At 37.9% G+C, this 21,983-nt stretch overlaps 1 protein-coding gene and 1 long non-coding RNA gene across 4 annotated transcripts; one reads left to right on the top strand and one right to left on the bottom strand.

The window, feature by feature from the left end:
- Positions 1 to 227: 227 nt before the first annotated feature.
- On the bottom strand, positions 228 to 15,294 carry LOC121419970 (zinc finger protein 836-like). Of its 3 annotated transcripts, XR_005970671.1 has the most exons (6): positions 15,222 to 15,294; positions 12,857 to 13,141; positions 8,877 to 9,532; positions 6,017 to 6,263; positions 1,376 to 4,396; positions 228 to 1,082 (listed from the first exon to the last, which is right to left on the bottom strand). XR_005970671.1 is itself a non-coding variant. In XM_041614478.1 (5 exons), the coding sequence occupies exons 2-5, from the start codon at positions 13,092 to 13,094 to the stop codon at positions 2,241 to 2,243; spliced, it is 3,297 nt and encodes a 1,098-aa protein (XP_041470412.1). In that variant the 5' UTR covers positions 13,095 to 13,141; positions 15,222 to 15,294; the 3' UTR covers positions 228 to 2,240. The 3 variants fall into 3 exon arrangements, 2 of the variants coding, with proteins under 2 accessions (XP_041470412.1, XP_041470413.1); XM_041614478.1 differs by having other exon boundaries at positions 228 to 4,396; XM_041614479.1 differs by lacking the exons at positions 12,857 to 13,141; positions 15,222 to 15,294 and adding an exon at positions 10,352 to 10,466 and having other exon boundaries at positions 228 to 4,396.
- A 275-nt stretch (positions 15,295 to 15,569) lies between these two features.
- On the top strand, positions 15,570 to 20,135 carry LOC121419969. The gene is made up of 3 exons (XR_005970670.1): positions 15,570 to 15,842; positions 18,616 to 18,766; positions 19,605 to 20,135. It is a non-coding gene; the product is annotated as an uncharacterized LOC121419969 (long non-coding RNA).
- The last annotated feature ends 1,848 nt before the right edge of the window (positions 20,136 to 21,983 follow it).

Raw genomic sequence — 21,983 nt, 5'->3', positions numbered from 1 at the left:
GGAAAGATGTCAGATCTGACAACTTGTCGGATGAAAATATTGATGAAACGCTCCCCAGATCGCTGGCCTACATTGAGTTGTGCAAAGACCCTTTATGCCACCATTCTACAACACATGAAGCAAGATGTACAGGCAATGCATATTAAACAAAAAAAGATTTTTCCTGTGCATCAACAGCAATACAACAACAAAATAATTTTTCTGGCGATGCATCAAGCACTTGGCCATACATTTTTGACAATGTACATAAGATTTAAGGAGAATTACACAATTGAAGGTTTCCTTGTGTAAAAACAGAAAAAAAATCAAAGAATAAGATTTTTAAAAGTTTAAGTAAAATTGGACAAACAAAAGTTATGAACATTTGAAAGTCAATACTATTAAATGCTATCCATGATGGAGATCCTCTTTTTGGCAATGCAAAAAAGATCTTTAATGTAACAAATGTATAACTCTCCCCTTTTGGTCCGTGAAAACACACGCCCAAACATCTTTTTTTCTGCTCTAATGATATCACAATCAATTCATCCACAATGTAATGTTGTGAAACCTGTATCACATGTCCCCTTATAAAAAAAACAAACCTGACTTTGCGATGGAATATATACCTGGTATAAATACAAGAGATGATATCTGAGAGAAATATGTACTGAAGTAATGGGAAAGTTTTACGTGCGTGACGTCACAGATTTTGGTCGCATTATCCATATTAGGATTTACATAGCATTAACAGCGATCTCAATATTCAAATCCTCATAACCATCCTATTATTCATTCGGTTTTCCTCAAACTTTCATTGATCTTATTCTTAGATTTTTCTGTTTTCATACAAGCCATGAATGATCCAAGGGCTTCATTCTCCTCAAATGACACACACGAACAAAAAACATCTAGCACCATATTTAAACCAATGAGATGCAAAGTCAATTACAAAAATGGCATGATTTAGATGGGCGAGTTGTAAAATATACCTACACATACTATACATATATATACATGCATTTATGTTTTTTCATCAGGATTCACGATGCTCCATATCCAAATCCGCAAAACAATATGACATTCCGGACTATTCACATTTACTACAGGGAAACTCTCTCTACAACGCACCGATCCCTTTGAAACTGCAAGCCATATCACAATGGAGAGCCGAGAGGCTTTTGTCGACAGTTGGTGGACCGGGACGGCATCGGAATATCTCGACTCTGGACGACGACATATTTGCAACTGTTCGTCCGGTGCAAATCTTCGGAACATAATTCTGACCAGTCCACCAACTTCGACAAAAGCCTCTCAGCTCTCCGTTGTGATTCTAATTGCATTTTCAAAGGAATCGATGCGTTGTAGAAAGTTTTCCCCGTAGTAAAAGCAAAACCTACCTATTATATACAAGCCAGAAATACATACAGGTTTGCCTAATCCAAGAGATTTAGAAAAGGGAAAAGGGAAAATTTAAAGGCAGGATGCTAATGTTTTGAAGAGTAGACTCATGAAGAAAAGAGTGTGATTAACTCGTCAACATTGGACATTGCTTTTAATGTAAGCAGTAAAAAAACGTTATTCATACAGGAAATGTGCATAAACCATGGAAGCAAGCAACCGTTTTCAAAACAACCTTTGTGTATTTGGGCTTTAAGACTTGTATCTAAATGAAACTCTTTCTTCAGTCAGCTGCTGATATACAATACTGCCCATAATATCAGCAATACAGTCTTGCTGCCACTGTAACAAGATGCTAAAAATACTACATACATATTTATGTTTGTAAACATAAAGTGCAGGTACCGGACTACCGGTAGTCAATACGACACAAACCTTCAATTTCCAATCTGCAAAAGTTGAATGAAAGCTTTCATTCATTCCCTTCTATTACAATAAAAGGCGAAAACGTTTTCCAAACTAGATAAAGAACTAAAAATTTCAAAATTGCCCTTGAAGGTGCAAACAAAAGGTTTAAACTTTGTTAGTATTGTAATAGTTTGAACATCATTTCTCATGATAACACCATACACTCCAAATCTAAATCTAAATTCGTCAATAAAAGCAGGATATAAACATTTGAAATTGAAGTGAATTGTATACATTGGAAATCAAAGATCGAGGAATAAACTGAAAGTTTTGTGATGGAGTACATCGTGAGTATTAAAACAAAGATATGATCCATTATTTAAAAAAATACAGCGTATCATGGGAGCAAGTACCATTATATATATACATGTACATGTTATATGTAAAAGAAATCAGGGATCACCTTGATTTCCAATACTCGCCTCATCCTCATCATCATCATATTCACTAGCATCACTTTCATCAGAATAATCCTCCCCTTCCATTTCTTCATCCTCTTCTCCATCCTCCATCTTTTCTTCTCTCTCATCCTCATCTATTCCACCTTCCCCATCCATCTCATCATCATCCCTACCATAATCATCATTTACCATTTCCTCGAGCTCCCACCCATCGTCCTTCCCCGATTCAGAACTACGATCATCATCCAGGCTTCCATCCCTCTCCCCTCCACTGTCCGAGGCGCTGTCCTGGTCGCCTGTCACGGGCGCAACGTCAACGTCCTCTCTGTAGGCCTCAGGGTGCTTCTCTTGCATGTGTCTCATCACAAACTTCTTCTGGGTGTAGACATTGCCACAGATCCTACAACCGCAGGGATGGGTCAGGTGCAGGAGGACGTGGTCAGTCAGGAAGTTCTTGTCGGGTGTCCGGAACCCACAGTGCGGACAGGAGTCACCCTGGATTTGGAGTTCCTCGGGAGAAGTCATCTTCCGTAGCAGCCCGCCAATCTCCTTCTTTTCCGGTCCCTCAAAGCCCCCTGTGAAGAGATGGATATGTTTGGATCTTTGGTGTCGACGTAAGGTGCTGTTGCGTGTGTATACATTCCCGCACTCGATGCACCCGTAGGGGAATTCCTTGTGCCTGGCTATGTGCTTCTTGAGAACTGACTTATGCGGAGTGTAGAAGGCACATTCTGGACAGGCATCCTTGTGCTTGGAATGGATCAGTCTTGCCTTCAAATCTAGACTCTGGTCCAATTCCCTATTATCAAGTATTTGCTCCTCATGTTTCTCATGATGATGCCTGATAAGCGACTTTTTAGTCGTATAAGTGTTTCCACACTTCTTGCACCCAAATGGGAAAGCGACATGCTTGTTGATGTGTTCTGTGAAGAACTCTTCATCCGCTGTCTTAAAACCACATATTTCACAAGTCTCTGCGTTGGTCAAATCAGCCGGGGTACTGACCTTTCTAACCACCTTCTGGACAAGCTTGTGAGACTGTTTGTGCACTTCCAGGGATTTCCGATCACGGCAGGAAAATCCACATTCCCCGCAACGGAGAACCTGGACAGTCATTTCTTTAAGGTATTTCATAATCCTCTGTCTCCTCTGAGGGGTCAGATAATGGATCTTTGTGGCTCCATGCTTTCGTCGTAAATGATCGTACAGTTTGCCCCTACTCATGTACACTCGGCCACATTTTTCACATCCATACGGCCTGTTTTGATGCTGCATCAAGTGCTCTCTAAGCATATGGTTCGAAATGGTTACATAGTGGCAGATCTTGCAACGGTTGGGCACGTTCTTAGTTGACTCATCACCGCTGCTCAGTAACCCCGCCCTTCCTTGGGGCGCTTTGGCTGATGTGTACGTGCCTTGCATAAAAACATTGACAGTACGTCTAGCTCGTACGTGTACTGCTCCATGGTTCTCCCGCTGATGGCGGTACATATACGTCCTCCTGGTGTACAGGTTCCCACACTGGTCGCACATGTACCGGTGAGTCTTGTGCTTCTTTTTGTGGACCTTGAACTTATCAACATCCTTGAAAGTAAAACCGCAGATTGGACACTGAATACCATTTCCATGGTCAATGTACTCAGTCACACTGTCGTCATCGTCATCTGTTTCATTCTCTGTATCATTGTCCTTAGCGTCATTGGTAGTATGGAAAGACTCATGCACCACCAAGCGGCCATGGGTGGGGAAGTTCTTACCGCAGGTGGGACATATGAACCTCTGGGATTCACCGTTATCCTGCATTTTTCTCTTTGCATTATGATTACTCTGATCTCTCTGTAAATTTGTCATCGATGCCGCCATCCCCTGAACTGACGTCTTCGGTGCTTCTTCTTCAGAATTCTTTTCTGCTGCTCTGGCATCGTCCTCCTTGGTTTCCTCCTCTTCTTCCTCATCGTCGTCCTCGTCGTATTGCGGGGGTAGCTTGCACTGAGCATTGAGCAGCTTCAGCCTCTCGGCCACCTTCAAAGGCACCGACTTCTCTTCCTGTAGGCCGTCATCAGGGTGGGTGACCTTGTAGTGTCTCACCATGCTCTTGGAGTTGACAGTCTTCACATTACACATGGTACAGGAGAAGCTCTCTGTGTCTAACAGAAACATATCAAGAAAAGATAGGCAAAAGTTAATGCACTTTCAGGAACTTGGGCATGTGAATTTTCAGAACACTTCAACTTTCATTCAACATGAGGTCATCTTTCATTAAAAAGTTCCTACGTCTGCAACCTTAGAATAAACAGGTTCTAAATCTAAATGTCAAGTATATGACCAATTTCGGTGACCTCACGTGACCCACAAAATATTATTGTCAATTTCACTTCTCATTTCAGATGGGGTTATCAAACTGAATAACAGGCCCCAGAAGACTTCTCTTTATGTTTTTTTTTTCCTTTCAAGCATGCAAATGTAATCTTCAATTGTCAATTTCACTTTTCATTTCAGATGGGACCTATATAAACAGTAGAATTCTAAATTTTCTTTCAAAGAAACAAATGCAACCTTCAACTCCAGAACCAAATATACACCACAGGGGAGGTTCTCTGAAAATATTAACATTAGAAAATTTGGTGTTAAAAAAGTTAAAATTGTTAAAAACCAGTTATCTAGGTATCTGGAAGAATAAGTCATCTTCTTTATACTGTCCAAATTTGAAGTTTTAAATCTAAATAAAAGCAGGGATACAACAGTTTCTTTGACAGTTTTTTTTCCAGACTCCTTGAAAGTTTCATAGAGATTATTAAAGTATGCACATCTTGTTCCTGAGTACATGTAAACCCCAAATTTCAACCCTTATTCCTTGCGCTTGTACTAAAATTATTCAAGTACTTTAATATCGTTCATCGATCCTTTAAAGGTTATTCATCCCTTTGATGCTCAGAATCGTTTTTAAAAGCTAGTATTGGTTTTGGCTTGAATTGTCATAAATTCATCTATTTCATAGTACACCTGCCATGCAAGGGAAACAGAAAAATTGGCCAGTGGAGACATCTGACCTAAATAGACAGATTTTATAACAAATCGTCGGCTTCCCGCAAGGAGGGACTCAGCAAGCACATGCACAAAACATACATTTGAGAAAACGCAAATTGTGTTTTGACCTTATTTTTGTGCTTTTAGCAGCTAGTGCATTAGTTTCTGTCCTAATTCTTAAACTTTCTGTCAAAGCACGATTTTTCGTAATTGGTATTTTGTGATTTAATTCAAAACACTCTAAATGCTTTCTTATCTTAAGAATGAATACCGTACACCCTTTTTCCGGGAAGAAAAATACGCAATCCACTGATCAAGTTCCCGGCAAAAAAGTCGCTAATGCGAATGCACAATCCAGTTCCCGGAAAAAGGCCACTAGCGGGAATCGGTCTATGCTCGTAAGCATGTTGAACAAAGAACTGTCTTTGCGCGAAATGCACGATCCAGTTCCCAGAAAAAGGAGCAATCCATGTGCGTAAAGCACTGGGAATGTTTATGCTTAATACGTAATAATGACGTCACATTTGGGTTCCAGAAGAAATTTCATGACATGCTTTTTCCATTTCAAAAAAAAAAATGTTAAAGAAAATGTTGATGAGTCCCTTCCTGCGGGAAGCCAACAAAATATTCCTTTCCAATGGGAGAAAAGTTTGCTAGCCCCTAAAGGCAGGTTTTCCCTACAGATAAGAGCCCGCTAAGACAGATATGACTTTGTAAATGACAGAAAGACCTTACTGTACCTTTATCATAATTGAGAGCAGAAAGGTCGTACATGAATCCACAGTTCTCTCTGTAGGTATCACTATAGAAGACCCTCAGTTCAGCACCCGGTTGAATCCTCTTGATCACGGTGAAGTAGATCCGTCCGTAGACCTGACCAGCATCCAGGTTACATTCCTCGGGGTAGCGAGCGTTGCGGACGAACCCCATCCATTCCTTCCTCGGGGCAGGGGCCATGTATGCAGCAACCATTCCATCCAGGCAGAGCTGAGTGGCAGATCAAAGGAAATAAGAAATCATCTGGGTTAGAGGTACACAGCTATCATGAGTTCAATAATAATCTTCTCTTGTTCCTCAAATTGGCAACTTTGATTTTTTTCACCTGATGCATTTACTGAAAAGTTGCAAATTTGCAACTTTAAAACCATCATTTTGTAGTTTTTATTGTTTTGCCAATTCAAAATGTGTATCCCATCCGTTCCTTCCTATGGGCAGGGAGGGGACATGTAAGCAGCAACCATTCCATCCAGGCAGAGAAAAAGGAAATAAGAAATCATCTGGGTTGGAGGTACACAGCTATCATGAGTTCAATAATAATCTTCTCTTGTTCCTCAAATTGGCAACTATTATTTATTTTTTTTACTTCGAAAAAAATAAAATATGGATATGAGTGTAAATAAATGAAATGCGTTAATTGAAAAAAGTAGCCAATTTGCAACTCTAAAACCGTCATTTTGTAGTTTTCACTACGTTGCCATCTGAAAGAGTGAAACCAATTCATATTTTTTATGGGGCTGAGCAATGGTTTAAATGAAAAATCAAAGTTAGAAATCGTCTCGCTTAGAAATATAGCTCTCATGAGTTCAAAATTAACTCTCAAGAGTTAAAATTTAATCTACTTAAATTACTCTTAAAATTGGCAACAATTATTAATCATGTGGTAAATGTGCTAGAAACAGCAACTGGAGCTAATTTATAGTGCACCTTTGAATAGGCAATTAGCTAAACTAGGCTATAAGCTGAATAACTTCTCACTACATATCCCTGTAATGGTTGTTCTTAACCCTAAAAAGACTGGGGGGGGGCTGATTCAGCCCCCCCCCCTCGACATTTTTCGTGATAAATCCGCCGCGCAAAATTTCTTTTACCGCGTCGCTCACTGACTTTTTACTTTCAAGTCTTGCGCAACTTTTGAGACCAAAATTGTGACCCCCGGGTACGCGGTTCGGAAATTACGCAACATTTCGTAAGTGCATGCAGACCCAAAATTACTCAAAAACGTGAATTTGTGTACAAATCCAATGCAAATAGTGTTTTTAGCCAAAATACATAAATGTATCATTATTTTTCCTTTTACTGCTTAAAATCAATTAATTTTATTTTTTTATGGTCCAAATAAAGTCCCTGACAATTTCCATTGAAAAAACAATAAAAATCAAAAAGTCGAAAAACAAAGAAATACATAAGAAATTTAGAAAACAATAGAATACATAAGAAAATAAATGTGATGTTGAAATTTTTTTTAAATAAATTTGATCAGATGCCTATCTAGAGTATGTGAAACAAAAATTAGCATTTCAGGGGCATTATTTCATTAATTACAGCAAACTTATGATTTTACGCATAAATTAGCATAATTAATGAAACATGAGATTTTTTGCAGAATTTGATGTTATAGTTTTGTAGATAATGCCATGGGTAACGCGTGTGCCAATTTTCGTCGCGATCGCGCGATCAACGGCCGAGATCATAAGGGGGGGCTGAATCAGCCCCCCCCCCAGTCTTCTTAGGCGTCGAAATAGCCCAGTCTATTTAGGGTTAAAGCCCATCTAAAGATTTCGGTAAGGGTCAGTAATGAAATACTTGAATGGTCCTATCTACCATTTCAATAATGCAAGGGTGTAGGGGTCATTGGATATTTTTTTCAACCACTGGAATTCAATCTGGCATTCTTTCAGCTGTTAATTAAGATTTGGAATTTAGCACCCTCCTTTGTAATGTTTTTAATCCCATTTAAAAATAGAATGTGAATTGGATATTAAAAATCTACCGAAAATCCTGAAATTCCAGCCAATTCTCTTTTTGAGAAAGACAAAATACACAAATATCTTAGATCAAAATTCATGAAATAAATCCCCTTTTTATTTTACATCCTTCACGCCATAACCATGTTGAGGCACACACATTTACGTGATCTTGTAATGAATTGGCATTGTGACACACACTTTGGGTGATTTCCCAAACTTAAAACGATTCGGGGAAGCCAACCCAAATAAAAAATTGTTTTTATAAGGGAAAGAAAAATCAGACAAGTTGATAGGTGAAAGTTTGAACAATATTGGACAAACAAGAAAGTTATGAATTTTTAAAAGTTGTAAATATTGGTAATCACTATACCCATGGAGACTTCAAATTGGTCGCATATGGGATGTCATAGTGATGTAAGGCAAGGACTATTCCTCCATGTACTCCAATACATATTTTGGCTAAAATGTAATTTTTCCCAAAAGTTTTATTTCAAATTATATTTTTCTTTCATGAGGACATAAAACAATATACTACCTGGGTTATATTTAGATTACTGCCCCAGGGGAATGGGTACTTTGGAGAAAACCACAAATCCCTGATAATAAAGTACATGGCCTATGAGAATGTTGTCCTTGCCCCTTGTCATAATTTACTTACTGAGTTGCCAATTTGAAATCTACATAGTATTAGTGATCTCAATTTTAAAGCAGCTATAACTTTCTTATTTCTTGTCCAATTTCTTTCAAACTTTCACCATTCTGTTTAATTTATTTTTCTCCTTCCTGACACAAAATTTTATGGCCAAGGCTGGATTCCCCTTTAAAGACAGGATTTCATCTCTTGTGCACCTACCTCCCATGCCTGTACATTATGAAGACAGTCCAGAGTCTTCACACTCCCTTTCAAAGGTCCATAGACCTGTCCTGGCTCGATAGGCTTCACGGCAATGACCCGGACATCGTTGGCATCATCGGTGAACTGATCATAGCTGAGTCCATCTGGGGGAGGGCCTCCTTTCTTCAGTAAGGTCTGGATTAAGGAATTGGGCTTTGGGGCAAACTTCTTACGCAACATCTGATACTTTTCTTCTTCAGTAAGCTCCTTGGTAACAGATCCAGCAATGACAGCATCCTTCGGCGCCACTGGATCCGCAGCGGTTGTCCTCTCAACGGAAGCCTCAGGGTTGTTCAGAGGCTGCAGCGAAGTACAAGTACTTGGTGAGGATGTTGATGATGCCATGTCCATGGTGCTGACCACGTGGCTGTTCTCCCGTGGTGCAGCGTCCATTGCGACTGCGGACCCTATGACCAGGTTTGGTGGACACTCTTTGGGCGGGGCTTGGAGCAGGTGGTTGTTTTCTGCGGCCACAGAGGGCATCACCGCAAAGTTGGGGTGGTAGAAGTAAGGGTTGGTCGTGAGGGTTTGCTTCTTGAAGGCATCTGGACGCTGCTGATCCATTGGGTCTACATTTCCAGGAATGACTGCCAGAGAGTCCGGTTGCTGGTAACCTGGGAAAGAGGTTGGACAATAACGACTCTCATAAAAAAACAGATTTACCAATGAATTATCGTATCGGAGGACTAGAAAAATCCCTGAATAACGAAAATAATAATCAAACTGAATACAAAATATCATCTATAGAGTATTTTAGCGAAAACTTAAAAATGTGCATTTTTGTGGCATCAAATGCCCGTGCAGTATCAGAGCGCATCCCTATAAAGTACAAAAATCTGACAAATATCCCATAGGCTCCTGTACAAAAATTGCTAATGAATATATGAGATCATATTCAATAATATAGTGCGCAAGCGCTAATGTGTGAAATATACAACATATACAACAATGAACGCAATGCGATGAGCAGCATAAAGTACAATGATGCTTTAATAGTGATGTCATGTGAGTTGCATATCAATGACCAAAGTTGATCTTGTGAAGTTATGTTGCTGTATGTGGTAAGTGATGGCATGACAAGTTCATTCAAAGTTCTCCCTCTTTTTTTTTTGGGGGGGATAGATGATAATTATATTGGATGCATTTTTTTCATGGGATACCAGAAATATTTCACTCGTTAGGGCCAATATTCCACTCATCTGCGATTGGAATATTTCTGGAATTCCATTCTTAGCCATCCAATATCATAAAAATATAAAATGATCACAAAAATATTGGCAAACTCCATACCTGTGCATGCACATTACCAACTTTTTCATTTTAACAATAATAACATTCAAAGATGTGATAGAGGTTTTTTTTCTGGGGGGAGGGGTGAAGGAGGCAAGAGGATCCCCCCCACCGATCTCTCCCCTTAAACCTCTTTTCCATACCGTCTTTGCTTTCTTTCGCTTTCATGTTGACCTGAAGATGACCTTTGACCTTACCATGTGACCTCCGACTGCAGCAAATGATGCACGTCCCAAAGTCCATCTACCATCTGTAAATTGTCAGAGTATTCATTTATTCAGGTTAACTAATTATATGCCAAATCCAGTGCTATGATTTGCTCAGATGTTCAATGACGTCAGAAACGAGAAATCTTCAGTGACAATTTTGGCCGGCCTTGTCGCTTGGAGGCGCTGTGTAATCTGGGCAGCAAGAATTGACACGTGTGTTGATAAACATAATTCCATAGATTCACCGCTATTTTGTCGTATTTTTGATGATCCAATGTTGTAAGTAAATAATTATGAGTTACTAATTGAATTTGAGGTTTCATTTATCATGTGTATGAGAGACAATGAATTATGCTTTTTTTAAACACTATTAATTTGAGTACAAAAATTACAGCTCATTCTAGGTTTTCAGAACTAGGTGTGAGTTCGCTCGTAATAATGTAGCCTATTGGGAGAGTGCCTAAATGAAAGTGGTAGTTGTACGTTGTACAGTAAATATAGAAAGGTTTATACATGCACAGAAACGTAATTTCTGAGTATTTATGAACACTTATGAGCCAGCCTGTAAATGCTGGACATATAAATGTATTATTCATAGTACATATGTCAAGGATGCCAGTTTCTAGGCAAACAAAGCCTGAATTTATGTTGATAAACAAAGCTTAGCCAGATATTTTTCATGCCATATTTTAGGCTGTTTTGGGTTAAAAAACCATACAAGTTATATGGACAACTGTCTTTTTAGGCACACATGAATTTTAACTGGCAACCCTGGTATGTGCAAGCATGAATTTATAAGTTGTAATTTAGGTCAAGAATGTGTCATTTTAGTGCATGAATGATAATTATCACAGCATGTATATTTAATGAGGTCAGTAAAGATAGGCCAGTGTGCACTAAGCATACAATGTATTGTGGTTGTTGTTTTTGTGCACACAGTGTGTTGTGCTGGTGTTTTTTTTTTTATTTTTATTGCCAAACCTAAAGATGATATGAGGATTTAATATGATAGTTGACACATTAGTTTATTGACTTGCTTATTGCGAGACATTTCATAGAAATTATTAGGATTACTGATGGAATCTAAGAATGTTTCATCAGGTTAGATTATAGAACTCAGCAGACAAAATGACACCAAACTGAAGACTTATATGCATATGCAAAGGCATTTATTGATGATATAATGAAACTGATGTAGTAACTGCAACTGATGTAGCTGATATACATGTAGCTTTATGTAAATGAGGTTATTTAAAGGGACAACAAAGGATAAAGAGCTGATATTTGTTTGATACAAAAGAATGACTTTTATTTATACCTGCAATTTATATTCATGTGACATAACATGCTACTGAGAAGTTGACTCACATGTATGTATGTATACAAGATAATTTATGACTCTTTATTTTATATCTTATTAAATTGCAGGTTGAACCTTGCTACTTGCTATTTGCTACTTGCATCTTGATATTGGACACGCATGGTCTCACAACTCTGGTTTATTGTTGTTACGGTGGTCTGTGGGGAAATTAGTTAACGTCACCTACACAATCCAAGTTTTGTTGAAAAGTAACTTCCGGTTGGGGAGTCAGGTGTCATACGAAAGTTTTGCATTTAAACTTTAACGTTGACCTGAAAATGACCTTTGACCTTACCATGTGACCTCCAACTGCAGCATAACATGCAGGTTCCCAAAGTCCATCTACCATCCAAGTTTGGTTGAAAAGTGACTTACGGTTGCGGAGTTAGGTATCATAAGAGGGTCTTTCATGTAAACTTTAACGTTGACCTGAAAATGACCTTTGACCTTACCATGTGACCTCCAACTGCAGCAAAACATGCAGGTCCCCCAAGTCCATCTACCATCCAAGTTTGGTTGAAAAGCGACTTACGGTTGTGGAGTTATGTGTCATTAGATTTGTGACGGACGGACGACGGAAGGAAGAAGGACGACATTTGGATCCCTACATGTATATCTCGCCTTGCGAGACAAAAATAAGACAGCAACATACAAACAAACAGCACACACAGCATAATTAATGAGAGCCATTACAAAATAGGAGAAAATATAATTTGTATCACCTTGATATTTTTACTGGTCATGTCAGACCAGTGAATCTTGGTATTTCTGAAAAGTTACTGGCCCGACAGCAATATATACTGGTCTGGGACAGTCAGACCAGTGCCAGTGTCGCGCGCTGATTATTATTCATTTAGGGGCTAACAGAGCTACCAAGTCTCACGCATTATGTGTGAGACTCAAGCATTTTGGACTCTTGTTCATCCCCTCAAATCTCTGTCTCACGCAACTATCACAGCCTATCCCCATATACATTGTACACAATGTCTGTGATCTCACTCAGATTCACAGAAAATCTCACGCATAGCTGGTCTTTGAATTTGGCATCTCTGGGCTAAGCCGCTAAGGAAAGAACTTACCACTTCTGTCATCGATCCTCGGTGGAAGCCTGGTCACCACATCCCGCTGCTGGAGCATGGGCGGTTGGGACAGCTGGTGCTGTTCAGGGTGACCTGCCGCAATCAAACTGGCCGTGTAGGCGTGGTGAAAGGATGGAGAGGGCCCGGGTGAGAAGTGATGCGTGGATGGGGGAGGATAACGGTAGTCTTGGGATATCGATGGCCTTTCATGGCTGGGATGACCTTTTGGTAGTTCCATGGTGTAATAAGCGGACCATTGAGAGCGAAAAGGTCACTTCATGGAGCCTGGTAAAATGTAAGAAAAATATCCATCAACTATACTTTTAAAAAATGGACACAAAAAAAAATCCATATCCATCTGTACTACAGACCCAGTCAGCAATCTTCGACAACAGATTGCACTGGACTTTTATGCACTGGACTTTTATGCACTCTGAGCCAAAAAAAAAAAAACATCCGGTGAATCCATTATTCTGGGTTGGACCGGTTGGTCACTCAATTGTCCTGTCCCAGGGTGTAGAGCATAGTGAAATAAAAGTCGATGACTGCTGTCATAGGGCTGGGACTAAAACCCGGGTACTCGGGTCCCGCCCGGAAGCCTCGGGTACCCGCGTAGAAAGATCAATACCCGATACCCGAAAATTGCTCACCAGTATAACTCGTACCAAAATCAACCTAGAATTCCACTTTCCTTTTATATTTCATATGAATTATGAAAGGTATTCTCAGAGGATCTGTTTTCTCACCGATACCACGCAGGTAAGCAAATTTTATTACTTCTTGCTTTTCCGTCAAAATCTTACGAAGTAGCGTCGATATTGCATCGTGTTTGTGAGTTTGTAGAATCTATCGCTACGTGAACAAAGTCAATTGATTTCCGGGTTTCGGAGCGTCAAATGCGCCAGCCAATCACGATCGTGTTACCATTTTCGGTTTATGATGAACTGAAAATGGTATCAAGAACGTGATTGGCTCGCGCCTCGTATGCTCCGAAACCCGGAAATCAATTGACTTTGTTCACGTAGCGATAGATTCTACAAACTCACGAACACTATGTATAATAAATATCGACACTACTTCGTAAGATTTTGAAGGAAAAGCAAGAAGTAATAAAAATTTGCTTACCTGTGCGGTATCGGTGAGAAAACAGATCCTCTGAGAATTATAATTCATATGAAATATAGAAAAGTGGAATTCTAGGTCGATTTTTGTTCGAGGTGACAGAGTATTGCAGACTTGTTTCGATGGAACACTGCGTGGGGCAGGGGAGGCTTGCAATGCGCATGCTTACTGTATTTTCATTCATAAATTGGCTTGCGTCGCTTTGGCTTGACAGTAGAGGCGCACAGCCAATATTGGAGACTGTCTCCAGTGTGGTAGATTATCTCCAATATCAGAGACTTTTGTAAAGAATTTAGGTATCCAATTTCAGAGACAGTCTCCAGTTTTGGAGACTAATTTCCTTTGTTTACATTTGCGGCAAATAAAAATGTGATAAGCAGATTCCTCATGAAAAATTACCCCTTTTCACCGTCTACTTAATTCAGGACTTTAAAAATTCACCATCTACTTTGGTTTTGATAAGGATTTTTGTTGTCAATCACACACAAAACAAATGGGCTTCTGACCTGTGAGACAAAATTTTTGGTGGAAAAAGTCATGCTTTAGTTGGTGTTGTTTCTTTTGTCCTTTTGCAAAGGAAGGCTCCAAATAATATCGGAGATTGTCTCCGGTCTCCCCTATTGGAGAGTCTCCCATATTGGCCGTGCGCCTCTACTGCTTGATGACGTCACCTATGGGGATTTTTAACCAGTCATATTTCGAGTGACATGATTTTCGGGTACCCGGGTACCCACCCGAAAATTACCAAGGGTACCCGAAGAGAAAAAACCCCGAAAGTCCCAGGCCTACTCCTGTCCTCAAGAGTCAAGTCAATGATTCTTTCAGTTTCAATTTCAAGACCATGAAGACAGTCAATGAATTGATGACAGCCTATGTAGATAATGTACTGGATGGATGGATTACGACATACTGCATTTTTATGCTGATCTCCGATAAAAGCGGAGGAAGAACAACAAGAAGTAGAAGGATCCAATCATTCATTCATCACGATAACATGACACACCCCATTCAAATCGCGTTCATAAGAAATCGCACGCGCTGGAGTTATTGTTTGGCTAAGACTAAGTCGAGTGCCACAGCATGAGCGGCAAAATAGGCACGGTCCGGTTGTTTAAACCAGGATAATAAAAGCTTTTCTGAAACTCAACATCACTCAGAGTAGGTTCATATTCTCCAAAAGGCAATATTTAGCTAACAGCTCTAGATGTAGACAATAATAATGCTTGTTTATGTTCAAACTTACAATTTACATCACGAAAAGCACCCCTAAAGTTGGAGAAAATCTCTGCACAAAATTAACGCTTGGACGAACGAAGAGGGCGTGAACTGGAAAAAAAAATATTGCGGACGTCGACGTCCAGCAAAAAAAATCAAACACTGAACCGATAATTATAATTATGATTTATCATAACTTAAATGGGTAGTCCGGACTGAAAATATTTATATCTAAATAAAAGGAGGAAAATTCACAAATCAAATTGCTTAAAATCTGATCGTAACAAATAAAAGTTATTGAATTTTAGAATAGATAGCAATATATTGTGAAAAAAAAGTGCACATCGTTAGGAGGGCTGATGAAGTCCTTGGCCCTGTTGCATAAAAATTTATGTCATAATGACATAAATTTCGATCATGACATAAAATCATGCATAGCTTATGCCGTTGACATAAATTTCGTTGCATAAAAATATTTATGTATTGTTTTAGCTTATGACGCGATTTAATCATCATTACATAAACTGAATAGTCATGAACGAGCCTGTTGACATAAACTTGGCATAAGTTGTCATTTTTCAGCCGCAGGAAGCTCTTGCGAAAAAGGGGTCTTCGGCTTCCTATTTGGACGGGAAAGAGGCATATTTTGGTATGTATCAAATTTTCATTGTTGTATATCGTAGATCATAGATATATCTCACGTTCTGACCAAAATTCAAAGATTCTAAGTATGAAGAGATGTTTTAAATAAATCATTATCGCCGTCAATTTTATGTAACGATTGCTCGGATACTCTCCGGCTGCTCTTAGCCGTACACCGCTGGCAGTGCTAGCCGGAGGTTCCGGCGTCTGACAAAGACAAATAATGCATGGAATCAACACCAACAGAACAGTGTTAAATTATCTTCACGACATTGAACATTGATTTTAAGGTTCCGGCGTCGGATAAACACAAATAATTCATGGGATGAACACTGACAGAAAACAGTTTTAATTAATCTTCACTACATTTTATTGGACATTTTCATTGATTTGAAATTAAAGTTTTTTTAAGAGCATCCCTGCTCTCCCTGGAATTGGAAAGATCTAGGCCTAGATCTACGTTAACGGTACTTGTTAGGCCTAGCCCAACGTTAGAGCCGGACTGTCTAACTACGATTAGACTAGAAGTCTAGACTAGACACTCTAGAGTCTATACAAAACAGCTCTGTCACTCACCGTGAGGGCCTAGCCCAGGCCTAAATAATTAGTTGTGCTGAGCCTTGCCCCGGGGACCCCGACACGTCTTCAGACAGTGTCACGTGTTCGGGCTGCCGCAGTAATGCTGAGCCTATGTTCGGAGATTTAAAAAAAAAACTGAAATTTAGGCATGTCACTGTCAGTGTCAATGCAGGGCTAGGCCCTAGCAAGTAATAGCTTGGCCCCGTTATTAAGTTCTTGTGTAGATCTAGATCTCTCGTTATCTAGTTATCTATCTAGGACTAGATTAAGTCTAGGGTCTAATTTAGACTTAGTCTAGCTCTAAAAATTTCTAAGTTAAACTTATCTTACCTAGGTGAGCTGAGCTGGCCCTACAATTGACTAGGCCTACCCTTGTTTGGGCCTTGGACTTGGTCCTGGCCAGTGAATGAGGTGGTGCAGCCCTACCCCTGGACTGAGTCTGGCTGGGGCTCCTTCCATTCATGCTTTTATTAATAGATCAAAATCGAGACCTAATCTAGTAACTGTTTAGCAATACAAGAAATCCAGAATAGATCTAGCTCAGGGCCCAAAATTGAAACTGTGTTTACATCATTTATAGTAAGCTAATCATTTGTTGGGCCTATATATCATCTATATGAAACAAGTAATATAGATCTACTAGAACTACAAAAGTTACTTTAGATCTATTCTATGTCTAATCTTAAGCCTGACTTTTTAACTCTGACATCAAAATTCAAATACAATTAAACTTAGACCTTTGGGAGACGGGTCCTCCACTGCCGACGCTACGGTGATGGAGCCCCCTAGGTTTATGGTAGAGCTACATGTATGGAATAGGGTGTCTAGCTCTAATATAATATTGTTTTCTAGTGCCAGGAGTAGAGGCCTAGATGATTCATTAGTTGGTAGATGTGCACTACAATAACATGTGTAGAGTATAAGACCCTAGCAGCGAGTGGGGGGGGGGTCCCTCTCCGTTCAGAAAAAACAACAAAGTGATTGGTGTGTAATAAAGAAGATAAAATAATTTAGAAAATCCTGGGTCACCCTCTGTGTTAACGAAGACTGGAGACTACTGAACAGGAAGGGAAAGAAGGGGGGGGGAAGAAAAAAAGAATTACACACTGAACTAATTAAGTTAAACATGAACTAAAAAGACATGTAACTTCACGAAAACTGATGACTACGTTGTATATTAATATCTAATAAAGATATTAAAGTACATCTATGATAGATACACATTTTAGTTCCTTGATTTGTTAAACAGGTTAAAAAAATTATCAAATGCCTTTTCTATTAATTTACAAAACAGTGCACAAATAATGTGCTTGGAGAAAAGGCATTTCAATTACTGGTAACTACAGGATTTGGTTTCTGATCTGTGGATAAAAATAACCATGATAAATGAAGTTCTCTTGATGACTGTTATTAAGAATTCCTCATAGTACATTCTATTCCTTTTACCTATTTACTGTAAAGAGGATTTTTTTTTAGATCAATTATTAGAGGAGTGCTTTTTTTTTAGAAAACAAACCCTGGCAATTTGAAGTTAAAGAAAATTCCTAATTGTATAAATAATAGAATTATAGGGCCTACAATTTTCTTACCTATCAAAACCTATCTTCATTAGAAGTATTTATCTATGGAGTGTGTGAATCATTTTTCTAACATTTAAAAAAAATAAAGCCTAAATGAATCACTTGTACTATCCTTTTAATATTGCACCCTAAGTGATAAAGGTGCAAAAAAGTTGCCTTGCTATTGTTTGCACCCATAAAGTTTGTTTAAACAATAAAAGGGGAAACATTTAACCTTTTATAAAGGTGCATAATACTTAAGATTAAAAATGTTCAAATTTTTAACCTCTATTACATGGTTCAAATCTGCGCCCTATATGGTGGTTAATATAACTTATGCTTCACCCATAAACAATTAGCACCCCTTATTGTACCAACCCCTAAGGTTAAAATTTGAATCCCGATTTTAAGTGTATTAATCAAACCATTTCAAGGTTGAAAGACTAGACCTCATTTGCCTTAAAATAAAATATTGTGTATAGCTGTACCAACACCCCTGTCAAATATATTTGACAAAATCTGTAATGATAAAAATATATTTTTTTAAAGAAGGGACTTCAGTTGTTTTTTATACAAAATGTAAATATGAATTCATTCTCATCTGTTACTATATGAAAAATTTGGTATTCACTTTTCTAACAGGTGACCCACACAAACGGTGAGAAGAGGTACATGTATAGAGAGAAAGGGGCACAGCAACTGAAAGGAGAGGGAAGTCCAGACACTCTACCACGGTCTGCCATTGAATAAGAAGTCTCTCTTTGGATCAGGGGGTCAAGCTCCTAGTATGAAGGTGAGTCTTTATGTAAAGTTGAGTTTATTGAACATTCTACTTGTAAATACAAGTCTACTACTGTACGGTAATATTTATTCTTGTTTATTTTATTGTTCTTAAGAGCAGTTGTAAATGTGATGTCCTGTTATAGTAATTTTCAAAGATGAATCTCTTAAAATTCATCCACATCTTGTAATAAATTCATCTTAAATTTACTCACAAAAATGGATAATATCAATCTCATGAATTTTTATAGAAATTCAAGTTTTAATAGACAACTGATCCCTCTTAATATTTCAATTAATGATAATATTATTGTGGAATGCATTTTCAAAAATATGTAAGAGCAACAACAATGTAACTCGTCAAAGTGAAAACAATCTAGGAAGGCTATTGGATCCATACTATTGTAACAATTATTTTCCACTTAACTTTTGCAAGAGATTCAGATTTGGTTGATTTATATTTTATTAGAATCTCAACAAAGAGACTAACAATGAGAGCTTACAAGCATAAACGCAATTTAAGTGCATTTAAGAATAAAATAATAGTAGTAGTAGAAGGGTATATTTTCATTTTCAAGTAACACCACATATGAAAATTTTCTCAAATGACTTGATTGAAATTAAATATATTCTGACTTTAATTATAAGGATATAAAAAAATAATGTTCGGAAGCTATTTACCCAATTTCTATTTAACATTCTATATTTTTTTAATTATGCTTGTGACTGCCATCTCAAAAGGCTCTTTCTTAATCTTTTAGAGATACATCATACATGTAAATGTATGTGAACACTCTGCTATTATCAAGTTGAGTTGCTAAAGTTGTTTTCACTGATTCTTCTTATTTCAGATTGTTCAAGAGTCAAGACTGTTGAAGAGGTGACGTCATGGACCTGGTAGCACCTGGCAAGGGAACTATATTACTGTTCATAAATCTATGACTCAAGTATCCTAAAAACGCTTTAAAAATTTGAACATTAACAAAAGTACTAATTTTTTTTTATTTTTCAAAGATAATAATCATTATATTGACATTGTGAATATATTTTATGATTATCATAAAATTATTATAATGTAAATGATGATAGGTCATACTAATACAAATAAACAATAAGTAGAAAAGAAGACAACCAAGGAGGAGGAGAAGAAAAAGAAGAGGGGTGGAAGAGGAGAAAAGGAGAAGAAGAATAAATAACAACACTGAGTTCCTCTTCATGATATTACAGAAATCTTCATCTTTAAGTGGAAATATTTATGAATAGTATAATATATAATGTATGAAAAAAAACATTTTATCTAAATCCAAGTTCCACTTTAATCATGTTTATAAAGTCATAGGACAGGTGACAAGATAACATTGTTTCACAAATTTTAGTGTGTATTTATTTCAAAAGTAATAAATTTACATGAAATGTCATTCTTTTTGCTTCATCTCTTTGTTGCTTTGTTGAATCGGGGGGGGGGGGTGGGGGCGTGGGTGTGGTCAAAATATGATTTGCCCCTCAGAACACACTTGTTTCCCTACTAAAAATAGTATTAATATTTGTAAAAAATTGTAGGATTGTTTTTATCAAATTTGGAAAGTAATTGAGGGCGAGAAATGAAAATGAGATAGATCTATGTAGAGATGCAATGTATAAGTAATAATGAGAAAGCGCGGGCGAGGTGAATTAGAAAGGGAAAAGGGAAATGAAAAAGTATAAATGTGAAAGAGTCATTAACAGAGAGGGAGAGATGTATAGAGAATTGTAAAGATAAATTTCGTGAATGATAGTGGCCTAATCTCGGAGGGAGGGAGATAATGAAAGCGATAAAAGGATAAAGCATCTTTTTTCGGGGGGGGGGGTTACATTTGATGAGAGAGAGAGATAGAAAGAAAATGTCCTGGTGCTCAAAGATGAATAAATGTAAATGATTGGTGACAGAGGTATGGATTAAGGGATACAGGTGGTATGAACGTGTCCCAATTAAGGCACAAAGCCGTGATGAGTAGTGGCCCCTCATGTGCACTCCTCTTGGAATTTGGGCAATAAGTGAGCATATTTTAAAGTGGACCCCCCCCCCCAATCGCCCCATCTCTAATCGCCAGTTTTGGGCAAGGATTAAACCCCGTCTCTTTTCTTTTTTATTTAGGCTTGTTTTTTTTTTTCTGTCAAATATTTTCTTGAAGAAATTCCCTCATTGTGCTTCCACATTTGTAACCCTCGCCCCAACTGCATTGGCAAGGTGGTTCCATGACATGCTTATAAAATACGAAATTTAAATTATAAAGAAAAAAAAATTAATCATTGATTACAGGGATATATGCATGGTTTGCAATCGGTGTTCATGGTTTGGGAATGACTGATACAAATATTGTTCTCTGTGAAGGAGACCTCCACTAGCAAGTCATGAGCATTACTTATGAAGTAGTTTGAACCGCAAGATTTTGCCTAATTTCTGACATATATTTCATGAGAATTGGTTGAAAACTAACCAAGAAGCAGGAACCAATAGATTTTTACCTAATTTGGGGCAAATAGTATGTGGTAACCATGGCAACATGATTTCCGACACACATAAAATATGTGTCTCTCACATCTTTACCTCAAACTCAATATATGAACCAAATTTCATGAAAATTGGTTAAAAATTGATCTAGTAATTAAAACTGAAAGTTTTTACCAATTTTATGTCATATAATATGCCGTTACCATGGCAACATGAATTCTGACACACAAAATAGATTTTAAAGCTACGGGAAGCAATTCAAATTCCAATACCAACGCCAACACCGGACTTGAAATCATCCAGTGTGCGTACCAAATTTCTTGTTTAATCACATTTGAATTAAGCACAAAAGGGGCGATTCTAGACTGAAAGTCAGAGTTATTATCATTATTTTGGGAGGGAGGGGTTGTGCTTGAAAAATATGTGGCGTTGATATAAATTATGTTATCATTCTAAGGAAAATGTCCTATCCTCACCGAAGTAAACACATTAACTATTATGCTTGGGACTAGTTTTGCTTATAAAAATAAGGGAAATATTTATGATTGTTAGTTTTTCAAATATTGAAAGAATACATCATACGCTATCCAATGACACAAAAATTATTTCGAAAGTCCAAGTAAAACTCAAAATATCATCAAATTACAGAGGACACAATTATAGAAAATAATCGTAAAAGTACCCTTAAGTCACTTATTGCGGAAAGCCGCCGTTTATGTCTTGATTTTAATCACGACAT

The sequence above is a fragment of the Lytechinus variegatus genome, chromosome 8, assembly GCF_018143015.1.
Source record: "Lytechinus variegatus isolate NC3 chromosome 8, Lvar_3.0, whole genome shotgun sequence".
NCBI classification, from domain to species: domain Eukaryota; kingdom Metazoa; phylum Echinodermata; class Echinoidea; order Temnopleuroida; family Toxopneustidae; genus Lytechinus; species Lytechinus variegatus.
The sequence above is the reverse complement of the archived record's forward strand: the minus strand, read 5'-3'. Positions and strand labels throughout refer to the sequence as shown.

Bases quoted from the DNA above. Each gene is read 5' to 3' on its own strand.
- LOC121419970 (XM_041614478.1), bottom strand. From the start codon at position 13,094: ATGGAACTACCAAAAGGTCATCCCAGCCATGAAAGGCCATCGATATCC. The intron at 9,533-12,856 runs GTAAGTTCTTTC...CCTCTTTCCCAG, and splicing joins GAGGATCGATGACAGAAGTG to GTTACCAGCAACCGGACTCT. The intron at 6,264-8,876 runs GTAGGTGCACAA...TCTGCCACTCAG, and splicing joins ATAATGTACAGGCATGGGAG to CTCTGCCTGGATGGAATGGT.